Raw genomic sequence first — 13,359 nt, forward strand, 5'->3', positions numbered from 1 at the left:
CCCACAGTGTGGAGTTGTAGGAGTGGGACGGGCACTTCGGATTTCAAAAAAAGTTTTGTATGGGTTTTGTAGTTAGGTTTATAGTTGCACTGATGGGCTTTATTCTGTTTGATGGTCTCACTAGTTTATCAAAACGGATAATATGATTCAATAAGTCGCAAAAACCAAGAAATAAGACGAGTTCCGAGGTTTTGTGCAAGAAAAATAACACCGGTTTAAGCGCTTGACTTGTTTTTTGCACTCGGGTTGGTAGCTGCAGGTTTGCACACCTTTTCATCTACACGGGGGGCACGGCAAGTTTGGGGAGCGATTTTCGAGCACAGTTATTAGTATTATAATTATTATAAAACTTGACGCATTTGCATGCATTTTAAATCGAGTAATGAAGGATGTTTTTGAAGCCCGCAGGGTTTAAACAGAACTGACATGTTTTGCAAGCATGGCATGTTCGCTCCGCTTTAGGTCCGGCTGGGATTGTGTGGTTTGCTTGTCTTGTATATGGAGGAAATGAGCCAGAAAGATGGGACTGTGTCTGGGCTCTGAAATGACAGAAGAGGGAAAGAAAGCGAAGATCCACAGTGATCGGATCGACCGGGATCTGTACGAGTATGCCAAGCGTGAAATGAACTTGGTTAAGATTTTAATGCTGGGTAAGTAGGCAAAAGCGCAAGGGTGGGTTTTAATATCAAGTTTTAAATGTTACACAGCATCGATACAAATTGGGAGGTTAAATGATATGCACTGCACATTAATATTAATTTAAAACTATGAATATTCACTGGTGAATCATGACTCGGGTGAAAAGCCCGGAATGTGGGGGTGTTCTGAATACTGTGGTCTTCCGTACTATAAGTTCTTATGTGTTTGTCAAAACGAAACTTTTCTACAATTTCAGTGTGTGTGTGTAAGGCCTTTGCCGGGATTTTATCCCCCTGACCACAGTGTATTTGATAACAGGAGCAGCAGAAAGTGGGAAGAGCACCCTGGTGAAGCAGATGAAGATCATCCACAGCCATGGATTCACCAAGCAGGAGCTCATTAGCTTCAAGGTAAGAGCCAGAGTAATTTAAATGAATGCTGTCTGGTGCAAGGATCTCCAGCTCTGGTGGTGCATCCTGCCTAGTACAGATTCCAGCTGCTTTCTTTCGCTGCACTTAAACGGATGATGAAGACTGCAAACTAAAGGGTCAAAGAGAGGTCCCTGCAAGTCTCTTCCAGTTCTCCCTAAAACCGCATTATCCAAAACCTCACTGCATGGTCCCCGCAGTGGCCAGTTGCAGTCAGCATTTCTCAGACTGACATGTGACTGATGGCAGTTCTAGTACTAAGGGCTAGACTAAATCTAAGCCTTGACCCGCCCGCAAATCCCAAATTATGAAGTTGTGTTGCGTTTTGACTTATAAATAGCAGAAAGTGGTTCTAACAAGAATCTATACAGTTATTGTACTTTGCAAGTCGCCTGTAGGTCAAAGTTGTGATGTGGTCCAGCCCTCATTGCCAGAATATATAGCTGTTGTTGAGATTCGCCACATCCCAGAGACTGATGAGTTATGAGAAGGATTTGTCTGTATGTTCTCTCTGTGTTGGATTGAGGATTATAAATTGTATTGCTGTGACTTTAAATATATTTTTTTAGATTATTTCATACGTCAACACCATTAGGAAGCTAAAATAGTCAGAATTTGATATCTCTTCTGTGAGTGAATAAACAGCTATTTGTCGAATTGTCAATGGCTACTGAATATACTGTACAATAATGTTATGATATTCATAGGGTAGAGGGGGGCTTTGAATCTGACATGGTTAAACACGCTTTGCCAGCTTTCTCCTGCAAAGACTGACTGACACTGAAATCATTTTGTTCTATTTATCATTTTCATTTTACTAGGGATGGGGTGATTTCTAACCAATCATTTGAAAGACACGACTCCTGGGCAGGGCAATGACTTGTGGGCCTTTTTTTAAGCTAATTATGTTCCTTAGTTGTAATTGCTGGGCTGCAGTTCCCCCCTGCATTCCTTGTGTTAGAGAAGCTGTCAGACCCTCGAATCAAGTGACAGTGAAAATTGATATCTGCTTGTATTCAATTGGTGCCCTTCAGCAAAGCTCCTATTAGGGGGCTCCTATTGTCCCTTTCTCAAATGTCTCCAGTTTTTGTTCTGTAACTTTAAGTACACACTAGGATGCGCAATGTATGGCTGAATCACACAGACAGTAGCACTAAGAACATTTTGAGTACAAATGTATATTTTATTCATTCATTGGACTGAAAAAGAATGTGCTGAAGATGTATGTCATATTCTGGGCAGATGAATATGCCTTGGACTTGCACTGGTGCATAAATCAGTCTGGACAGGATTACAGCTTTCACACACACTGCTGGACGGAAAGAAACATTGAATAGCTGTACATTTGCCATCATGTTGAAACTTCCTTGAAAGTATGAAACATGACCTATTGTTTTCAGTTCAGGTATTTAGTGTAATCAGTCTATGATTACATTAAATACCTGAACTTAAAACAATTAGGTCATTTTTCATATCATAGAGAAAAGGTAAAAGCTGACAGGTTCTAATGCAGTGTGGTTGACAACACTAGGGGACCTGAACTTTGAAATGTTGTACAATTTAGCAAGCCACTTCCCTCCTTTGGAAAGCCCTTCAGCAGCCAGTAATCATTTTGAACTTCCACACTGCCTTATATTCCCTGAAGAATGATTAGTAACATGTGTAGAAGTTTAGTGGCTCAATATGAGGCATTCCCCTTTCGTTAGAGAGTACAAGCCAGGTGTGCTGCTCAGAGCTGTGCTGGAGGCATATTTGGCCAGTCCTCAAACAAAGACCAAAGACTCTCAGCATGATATTTTGAAGTAATTCAGTTTTTAGAGTAGGGTTTTTTTTCCTTACAGAAAAAAGTGTACCATGCATGTACCATTATTTTCAGCCGAGAAGAAAACATGTACAGAAGTAAAACCAAGTTAAAGGATGATCCATTCCTTTTTTCCCTCCATTCCTTTAATGTCAACAAAAGTATGGAAGAAAGCAGTAGAGGACAGACCAATAACATTGGGTTATTACACGCAAACCTGGTTCCCTTAAATATAACTATTCTCCACAGCCATGTGGGTCCATTTCTAATTGTGCCCTTCCCGTAATGAGATTTTCATTAATGGAGAACTTGTCTCACTTGAAAGAGAATTCCTAGATATGGACAGCTGGGCACAGTGAGGGGGGATTGGAAATGATGGGTTTAATGAGTTAAGACTTGTTCTTTGATGGGCCTGTATGGAAATTAGTTTCACATACTTTGATACAAACATAAAATTTAGCATAATGGGAGGGTTTTGCTCTCCACTCATTTTCTCTGAAGGCTTGATCTGGGCAATTATACTGTTTAGACTGACAGACACTACTGTTTTGGAATTGTCTCTCAGCACTGGTAGATCAGGTCCTGACACGGAAATAAATAGAAACTATCCACTTGTGTTTTATGTCTTCATTCTTATTGGTTTCTGCTGTAGCGTTTTAAAACCAACAGGTTTCTTGGCCCATGGTCATTGAAGTGAGTGTAGATCAGTTCATGCACTGCAGATCAGGGAGAGGGCAGTCCAGGATGGTGAGAATGCTGCGGCTGGGTGGGCATGCTATGGTTACTGTTGTTGTCTTGACCTCAGAAGCCAAGCTGAACGATTTGAAGTGCCAAGTACAGAGAGGAGCTGGAGGGCCATGCGCACCTCCCAGCTGTTATATGATTTTGTTAAACTCCTCTGCATATTGTTTTAATATATGCTGTGCCGAGGAACCTGTATTTTGGGAATAACAAGAACACCAGTTTCAAGACACTTTTTTACTTTGCTGTGCTCTACAGAACAAGTTTCACATGTAAGCATTTAGACTTTAGAGGTTTGAACAACACTGCCGGAAGAAGGTAAATCTTTTAAGGGAAACAGCGCCGACAGAATAACAAGAAAAGCAGAGTCTTGAAATGCACATGACTGTAATATTGCACAGCGATGTGGATGTGGACTCGGTCTACTGCTGTGGGCCCCCCGAAGTGCGAGACCACCTCCGAGAATCTGAAACATCGAATGCCTTGTGTCTATTGGGATCCGCCTGTAGTCATAATACAACATAAGGGAATCCAGCTGTGAACTCTGCCTGAGCCTTTGGTACCCAGAGGGATAACAGACTCGGGGGCATGTTTCAAGAATTCACTGCTTGAAACTGTCCAGTACTCGCTGTAGAGCTTGGTCTGAAGTCTTTTTTTTCCCTCTTGAGGGGTTGAGGCAAGTCACACCATAGTCCATCTACAGTGTTTGTCCTGGCTTGAAGTATTCTTCCTTGGCATGCAGCTGTGACTGTACCAACAGACTAGGATCCATATAGAGTTAATTATTTTTGGAAAGAGCTCTGGATTCCAGTTGTGTACAAGTCCAAAGGTCTTTCTCTATGCTCCCTGGGTCTTGTTCCAGGAATGTGCTTTACTGCTGAGAAAATTGAGGGGATGGAAACTGAGATATAGTATAAGTCCCCCCTCCCCTCTAAGTTGAATGCTTAGCAAGCCTTGATTAATAATATGCAGAGAGGTGGAATGATCAAGTGGTGAAAGAACTAGTTGCTTAGTTTTCAACACTTTCCATTTCTTTCATTTCATCCTGTGAGTTTCCCTGGTGTTTCATAACACATTTTTCCACAGCGTCCTAACTATTACAGACGGGTTAATGAAACCCATGCTTTGTTGTTTGCAGATACACTTTGCCAAATATACAGAGATTTAACTCTACAGGGAATGTTCCAATAAATGGCTGTGTTGGAGAAAGTGTCTTAAAACTGAATGAACAGAAGACGAGAGTGGGGAGTGGAAGTCTGATTAGTTTTAGTTGGCTCACAGTTTTGTTTTTCTTTTTTGGTGGTACTAGGTATGAGGTTCTTATCCTTTGAAGCACTATAATGTTGATAGCATCTGATCATTCAATCAAGTTAATAACTTTTTTGTATTATATATATATATATATATATATATATATATATATATATATATATATATATATATATATATATATATACAAAAAAGTTTTCTCATGTTCAAACTCACACCTGTCTTTCTTGGCATCCATAGCCATGTTTTCTAAGATAATAAAATAAGGGTAGGATTTGCAAAGCAAGCCTGGTGAAAACATGATACTGCATCCAATGAGGGCACCAAGAGAGAGAGCAATGAAAGATTCAGATTTTCTAAGGAAAACAGTTCAAATAACATGCATGACTGAGACTCAGATTACTTTTATAGTGAATGGAGGGGTACTGACTTATTATTAATTATGGAAGATCCCTGAGGAATTCTCTAGATTCTTGGTAGTGCTGTTGGACAGGAGACACAAACATGATTAGCAAGATCAATTCTCTAGTGTATCTTAAACCTAAAACCCTAATAGATAAGAATACAGCAATGGCAAGATAGATATTTGTAAATATTTTCTTCTCAACTGTCCTAGAGTAGCTCCTGCCAAGGCATCTCTTATAGATGAAAGGGCAAATTCACACACGGGCTTCAAAACACAGGTGGTTGGCATTGAGTGGCTATTGGCCTTTTCCAATTCAATCTGACTAATAAAGAATGGCTTATAATGTCTCTGTACTTTCAACACATTCTTTACATTTTTTTTATTGTAAGTTCTTGCAGCTGGATAAATGGGAACTAAGCTGCTCTCAGATGGTGAGGAGGCTGGATTCTCGGTAGGAGATCATTATTTGTGAGAAACCAGAAGGTTCCCCCTCTGTTTCAATGACCTTCAGAAATAAAATAAACACAAACTGGGTAGAGCCTTCTATCCCAATAACCTCTTTCCCAAAGCATTTGTTATTTTTACAGGACATACATTTGTTAATTTAAGCCTTGACTCAAAAACAAATGTTTAATGTTCACTTCAAAACATATGTCCTGAGGCCTTCATCACACTTTTTCACGTGGTAGTATAGATCATCCGATTTAATCAGAACAAAAGGATCATTTCCACTACAGTCATGAGTTTAAAGTAAACACAGGCTGGCTTGTATGAGGTTGTTTAACATTCCTGACCAACTGCCCCTCCACTGTGTTGGAAACTCACTTATTGTTCTTGGCTGACAACACCCGCTGGCCAATGGAAACAGGAGGATGAGCTTTTCCTGGACGAGTCTCCTATATAAACGGGACCTTTGCTCTTCTCTGCAGTGCCTGTTTCTGATCACCCATTTGCCTCACAACATTAATGTCAACATAAAGCAAAAAAAAAAAGATGTGCCATTGGTGTTTTCTTGAAGAGCTATAAAACTTTAACCACTCATAACAACGTGTTGGAAAGAGTGGTGTTTGTTTAAGTTTTGCAAGACATGTTTTGAGCTTCCATAGTTGATGCTTCTGTGTAAATAAACCATGTCTGTAAACATGAATGAAGTGGAATCTAGTATACCACACTGGTATGCTTTGTAAAGTCGTTTTAATCCCATAAAAACATCAAGCCTACCGCTATTAATTACCAAGCAGTTAGTGATATGTATTAAACAATTTATAGGTTGACTTGACCTTTGGTTAAAAGAGAGTATGTAAATACTAGAAAATCTTTGCTTTTATTACTTCATGACAATGGATGTATGATTTTTATTTCTGATTTGGTACTTCATTATTCCCTAGTTCTTTAGATGAGTGAACAATGTGTAATGGTTCAGTGTTAGTTTAAATGGCAAGTTAATTGGCTGGTTTGTTCAGGCTAGGGACGGTAATTGTTCGTTTATTTGTGTCTGTCTGACACCTTTACTAATGCTGATTTGTATTAAATGCAACAACAGTTCCATTATACTCTTCAAACTCTGAATTTGCACAGCACCAGAGGTCCGTAGCATAGAGTGGCTGAAGCACACAATGTAGAACATCATGCAGTAAACTATACAGTGAAGCAAAACCATAGACAATCCATCTTCACAACAAATGGGTTGAGGGATTAACAATATAGTAGGCTTGAACAGAAAGTATGTAGTTAAACTAAAACATTAAGGAAAGGTGTTTGGGATCTGGTCTACCATGGTGTTTTGTGATTTAAGTATCATATATGACGTTTGATGCCTTTCCAGATTGGCACCCCATAATTATATGCCACACAGATGTTTAGTGGCTTAAGTGTGTTGCTACCATTCCAACCTCAAAGGCAAGATCTTCCCGGCAGAAGTGTGTCGGCACAGCTAATGAGTATTCACACTTCATTCCAGTGCATAACCTCCCAGTTTTATAATGTCTGTTGCTTCCAGCAGATTAACACCATCCCTCCCTGAAGCCATCAATTACAGCCCTTAATCTCTCTATCTGATGACTTGAGAAAGTGAGAGACAGGGTTCTCAACTTTGGATTTCCTGTAGTTCTTTTAAATAATTTTATCTGTGTTTCTGTGTATACTGTATATAATTTTTGTATTGGCAAAAATAACACGTGATCAAAATTGTGCCCACACTTTTTTTTTTTAAACAATAAATGTATTGCGCTGCTCAAACCCATATATTGTATCATCGCGTTATTATTCTTTCCTTTATAATTATTATTTCTATTCATTATTGCAGTCAGTGTTTGTGAGAATCAGTGTGGAACTTAAACGTTATATTAGCCTTAAATGACAGAATTCATTTTTACGTGATTACGTCTGAATGGGTAAATTAAAAGATTCCTGTACTTGGTCTGTACTTTGTGCAGTTGTTTATTTTTTAAAATGTTATTTTCTATTATCCTTACCATTTTACTTCTATTAGAATTGAGCCTTGCTTTTGGTATGTTTAATGTTTTAATTTTTTGGGAGTAGAACGTCTGTGAATATGACGTGCTAAAGTTTCAAAAGACTGTGTTAAAACTGATGGAACCCGTTTATCATTCAAAACCAGAAGAGTGTTGAAACTGTGCCAGAGTTCAGTTTAAAATACTGTTGTACTGGTGTGGATAGTCTACAGAACAGATCAGTTAATAATTAAATACAACAACAAGCCTGTTTTTCTGCATTCCAGATGGTTTGTTTTTTCAAACTGTAAAACAGAAAATGCTTTGTGTCGTCAAGCTCATTTCAAGGTTGGAACTGCAGAGCAAATTTTGTATTTTTATAATTACTGCATATGTAGCCTTGTGGAGACAATGGTGTATTTTTGGGATAATGGTTTGGCATGTAGGCTGAGAATGAATTTTAACATTTCTCCACTTTTTTCCTTTCTCTGCTAAACAACACGTACAAAACCCACTTCAAAGATAGCATCAAATAAAAAAAACTTGAATAATGCTGAAGTGGAGAAGTACAGTGACAATAAATGGCTTCGCCTCTCTGTCTTAACATGACCTTTTTGGTAACGGGGAGTGTGGTTCCTGCACTCGGATGGATTTGCTGACCAAATTGCTCTGAAGTATGATCTGAAAACACTTCATGCAATATGGCACAAGCTGACAGAGTTTATGATTTAGAGAAACCGTTTTTTCCCCCTGTGTACTGCAGACTGAATTTAAATTTGGTTTTCAAGCAATCCTTAATTCTCTATTCTGGTTGTTAATATAACATAATAGGAAACTAATAGGTGCATCCCTAAGCATCAACCTTCGAGCACAAGAACAACCAGACATGTCATTAAAGCTTAACCTAGCAGAGCTGGAATAAAGTACCTTCAGAAATGTAATATCCCCCTTAGTGATATAATGTTTAAATTTGGTTATGCCCGGAGATGTTAGTAATTACCAGAGATTATATGTTGTTCTTTAGCTAAAAACAAAATAAATGACATAGCTGCTTAAAGCCTTCAATCTCTGGCGCTCCCCTCTGCGTTTGAAAGTTCTGCTTAAATAACTGGTCTGTCTGACTACGTCAGCGCAGGGTGTAGACGATGGACAAATAGGTTTTGTAGAAGTAAAGCCTTATTTGTGTTGTAGATATTTCTTAAGTTGTTTGTTCCCATACAAGGTCCCAGACGTGCCTTTTGTTGTTGATAGCAGTGAGAGGGACCTGTCCTTGCCTGAACCTGAAACAGGAGCCTGAATTGTCTGCAAAAGAAATTCTCTCGCTCCGTGTGCTAGCTTGACAAGCGTACTCCACCGCGGCCCTGACTGGGCTTGTTCCTTTTGTGATGAAGTGTAATGTGCAGCCAGCTGCAGGAGTTATTATTGCAGCTATCGATGACAGGCAGCTTTTATTGTGGACTGACAATAAAGGGTGTCTGTGTCGGTGATGCTGACGGATAGGAATGTAAGAGACCCTGCCTCAGAGATGGGTGTCAGTCCCTCCCATCTGGGCTCGAGCCTCTCCTCGGCTCAGGTGACCGTGTAAGACGAGCTGGATTCGGGTGGATGTTCAGGCGTTTGCTTGGGCCCTTCTAAGAGATGTCGGGCAGGCGTTTATAAACACTGGGCATTAGGCATGTTTGTGTGATTTCTGTCATAATAGGTTGTTAGGTCAAATGGTAAGGAGAAATGCGTCAAAGAAGGGACTACTAGTACTCTGATATGGCTCACATGTTTGAACATGGTGTTCTTCTCCAAGCATTGTGACTTCAGTGCTAACCGTGGCACCCTTGAAGTTTTGATATACTTTAGCCCTTTCAGACCGTGTCCCCCCTTCCCTGCAAGCTAAGCATAGACTGTTTTTCCCAAGTGTTAATAAGAAACCTGTCTGGGACTGCTTGCAAGTGTTTTGTTTTTGTTCCTCTATTTTCCATTTATTCTGACTTCGAAACTTGAGCCTTTCTAAGACTTCCAGCTCATACATTTTAATAATAGAGGCATTTAGAAAAGAATGTCAGGTATCTGCATTTCCGTAGCCCAGAGTGCAGATAAGAGTTTGTGAACAGAAACACTTCAGGAAATGTAAATTGAGAAACTAAAATGTTCTAATTTAATGATAAATGTATAAATAAATATCAGAATGGATCACCTTTATCAATGGCTGTGAAAGGTTGAAATGTAATGACTTGTTGGTCCTTGCCTGTAAAAGGGCTATTGGTCAAGCAGGACCCCCATATCTTGTTGGTCTCTCATAATCGCATCTATCAGGTTAAGGGTTGATAGACTTTTCGTTACTTCACCCATCAATCGTCTTAAATATCTCAGACAACCTAGTCAAAAGGAAAAATATAATTAACTCCATCCAGTCCAACCATAAGCTTTAATCAAGGCAATTATCTTATATGTAACAGTGTTGATTTACATTCACACTGCACATTCTTTTCACAATTCTTATGGAAAATATGTTGGTTTAAAGGGAAACGACAGGACACTCGATTTAACTGACTTCGAACACGTCTCCTCACTGAGGGCGTTGACCTCCGTTTACTGTCCAGGAGTCTGCTGGGGTGGGTGGGGTCCAGTCGTAGCCAGCCTTGTGCGCAGGCAGTTGGACAGCTCAAAGTTGAAGGGATCTGGTGACCTGCCACAGAGTCGCACGCTAGCCCGCGCTGATCCACATGATGGGAGGTTACAATGGGAGGTGTATGAGGCTGGGTGTCGCAAGCTGTCGGGGAGGGAAGCTCTGGAGCACAGTTGACCGCAGTGTTGCAAGTGGTGACAGGCACAGCCGGTCTTGGTATTACCTGTGCCCCTCACTGCTAACAGCAGTGCCTTACGTCTGGCTGCCTTGGAAACCAAATATTGTGAAACCGCCCAGATCGGGCTCAATAGAGGGATTTAGAATAAGTGGTTATGGAAATAACTGTGTAAAAGAAGATTCGGGTTAAAGGGTGAAAATAATTTATTTCAAACTTTTTTTTTTTTTCTCCCCCATGACATTGAGAAGCTGTTTGTTTGTTACTCTGCGGGACGAAAGAATGATGAGTGCACTATTTAACACATTTATCACTATTATGATGCTTCACTTCCCCTCCCACCTCCCTGTATACATATTTGTGGTTTTTATAGCTACACAGATTTGGTATATCTTGTATGCATTGTAATACATTACATATGTTAAAATAACAAATAAAAAATGAAAAAGGTTAAACAAACTTTCAAAGCGACAATGTCTAGACTAACAGGAAATGGGAGAGGAATGTGCTCAGTTTCCCACTGAGGTCAATGGAGAAGATCATTAGAAAACATGAATTTGGTATGTCATGTAAAATAACTATGTAAAAGATGTAACCATGGCTGACCTCCGTAGGCACAGTCATTAGTTTAACTTCACTTGACTTTTAGGTCACCAGTGTCAGTGCATTCATATGATTAGTTATTTAACATTCCTGTGGAGGTGATGGGATTTTTATTTCTTAACCACATCATGTTAATTACTTTTTTTTGCCTCTGTACAGCCTGCAGTACTGGATAACCTATTGACCTCAATGAAGTTCGTTCTGCACGGAATGGGTGTCCTTAGGATCAATCTGGCCAGCAACAAAAACAAGGTGACCGGGTCTTGTGTAATATGCATTTCATGGTACATATGTATAGAAATAAAAATATCCCATGCTGCTAAGTCAATGTGTGTGGTGGAAGCCAACTCTGCATGACAATGTCTTGCATTTTCAAGGGTTTCAGTATGGGCTGCATTGCAAATCTTTTGGAAAGAACAAACAAACAAAAATCCAACAGAATAAATACTAAGATGCATTTTAAAGGAAATAAATTGTCTCAGTATGACACATCCATAGGCTCCTAAAATGCTACACGCCAATATTAGTATGTAGAGGTCAGTTCCATTTCTGCCCTCCTGAACAGCTAACATTTCTAGTAAGGGCAAACCTCTATGCCTAACTTCTTGGGCACTTTGTTTAGTGGATTCTGTTATTGAAACCAAATGAAACACTAGGTGGCAGCTTTGCACTTGTATTTTTTCATATCCTAGGACCAGCAGTGAGCTGAAAGGGATTGGTTTGGCGTACAATTTTGTCACGACTTGCTTTCCTCCTAAATGATTGCTCGTCTCTTCTGCAGGCAGCTTTCCCTCTATCACCATCCCATAGCGTTCACACTCACATCTCTAGGAATTGTTTTTAAAGGAAATTGTGCGACTGGGATTGTAATTTAATTGTATAATTTCACTGTAATTAAACTGCACATTGAACCTGAGTGTGGTTGAAAGTGAGGCGCTGAAAGGCACCCTGAAACTCTTCAGTTGTGTTCCCTATGGACATATTACCATAGTTAAGTTTCCAATGTATTTAAACAGGTACTCTCACTGAGTACTGAGTGAGAAGAATGCGTCTCACTTACTGGGGAAACAAATTCCACCTGCACACACGAAGGGAGTGATGAATGGTGCCTTTTTGGTCACGATCATCTCATTTTAGCCTGTGTTTGATTTTCGGGCTTTACTAGTTGCTTGCCACACTGCGCAACACTTTCCCTCATAAATCTTCCATCAGTCTGCGCTGTGATGCTCGGCTCCAGCTAATGTTTCCCAGGACCTTGTTGTTGTAGTTTTTTTATTCTACATCCATCCTTAATAAGTTCTGGTTCAAACTACGTGGCTTTGAGCAGCAAGGTGAAATGGGCAACGAAAGTCATTCTCTTAGCTAGTTCCTGGTACAATGTAGAAAATCGTTCAAGTGGAAGTAGTCATGTTACTGGTCCTAGTGTCGTGCTATTATTGTTTTTCCTAAACCATTGCAGTCCATCTTTTCATTATAGTTATAGACAGAATACAGAACATCAATCGTCATATATTTAGTAGTTTTAGAAAAGACAATGCAAGGGCTTAAAATAGCTGGATGACCACTATCTGAAAACGGCTGAGATAAAAATAAAATATGAAAAGAAATGCATTGTTATTATTTAGGCATTTAAGTAAAATTACAGCTTGTCTGATCATTATCTGATCATTAGGACAACAGATGCTTTAATTACCAGCAGTTTCAAAGCATATACAGCGCGATGTAATTAAGCGCATTAAAGCATTCACCCCCTCAATTAAGTGATGATGCTAATAACCCTGCGTTGGATTTGCACTTGGAAAAATAACATTTTCATTCAGACCATTTGTCTGAGAACTGTTAAGGCCCATTGAGGGTACCAGTAATTAATCTTCGAATGTTCAGCAAGCTGAGGTGGCAGCTATTATTGCGTTCATTGTAAAATGTCACTGTACTAATGTTGAAGAGGGCCTTGTTTGAAATGAAAAGAAGAATCGAGAAACAATCAACCCACACGTGATGTGATGCTTTATGGGGGAATGTATGATCTGCATCCAAGTGACGTTCACAGTGTTTTGCTCAACTTGCACAGACTCGATGTAAGTAAACGGATGCCCAAGCCTGAGAATAGAAGGCCTATTCACTGTGGAATTGTAAAACCTCTCTGGCCCCCAGAGTCGGGGTAATACTAGGGCAGTGCGTCTTTGTCTTGAGCAAGGTGACAGCATGCTTATACATTGTTAGG

The 13,359-nt window shown here is 39.7% G+C and overlaps 1 protein-coding gene across 2 annotated transcripts in view; it reads left to right on the top strand.

The window, feature by feature from the left end:
• Window positions 1-13,359, top strand: part of gnav1 (guanine nucleotide binding protein (G protein) alpha v1) — a 42,820-nt gene continuing 29,461 nt past the window's right edge. Inside the window, exons 1-4 of one of the 2 annotated variants that reach the window (XM_066704580.1) lie at window positions 1-259; window positions 402-650; window positions 958-1,049; window positions 11,295-11,387. In XM_066704580.1, coding sequence (XP_066560677.1) covers window positions 521-650; window positions 958-1,049; window positions 11,295-11,387 — 315 coding nt within the window. In that variant the 5' untranslated portion in view covers window positions 1-259; window positions 402-520. Of the gene's footprint in view, window positions 651-957; window positions 1,050-11,294; window positions 11,388-13,359 lie in introns of both variants that reach the window. The other variant, XM_066704579.1, reaches the window with a different exon arrangement.

The sequence above is a fragment of the Amia ocellicauda genome, chromosome 5, assembly GCF_036373705.1.
Source record: "Amia ocellicauda isolate fAmiCal2 chromosome 5, fAmiCal2.hap1, whole genome shotgun sequence".
Classification (NCBI taxonomy): Eukaryota; Metazoa; Chordata; class Actinopteri; order Amiiformes; family Amiidae; genus Amia; species Amia ocellicauda.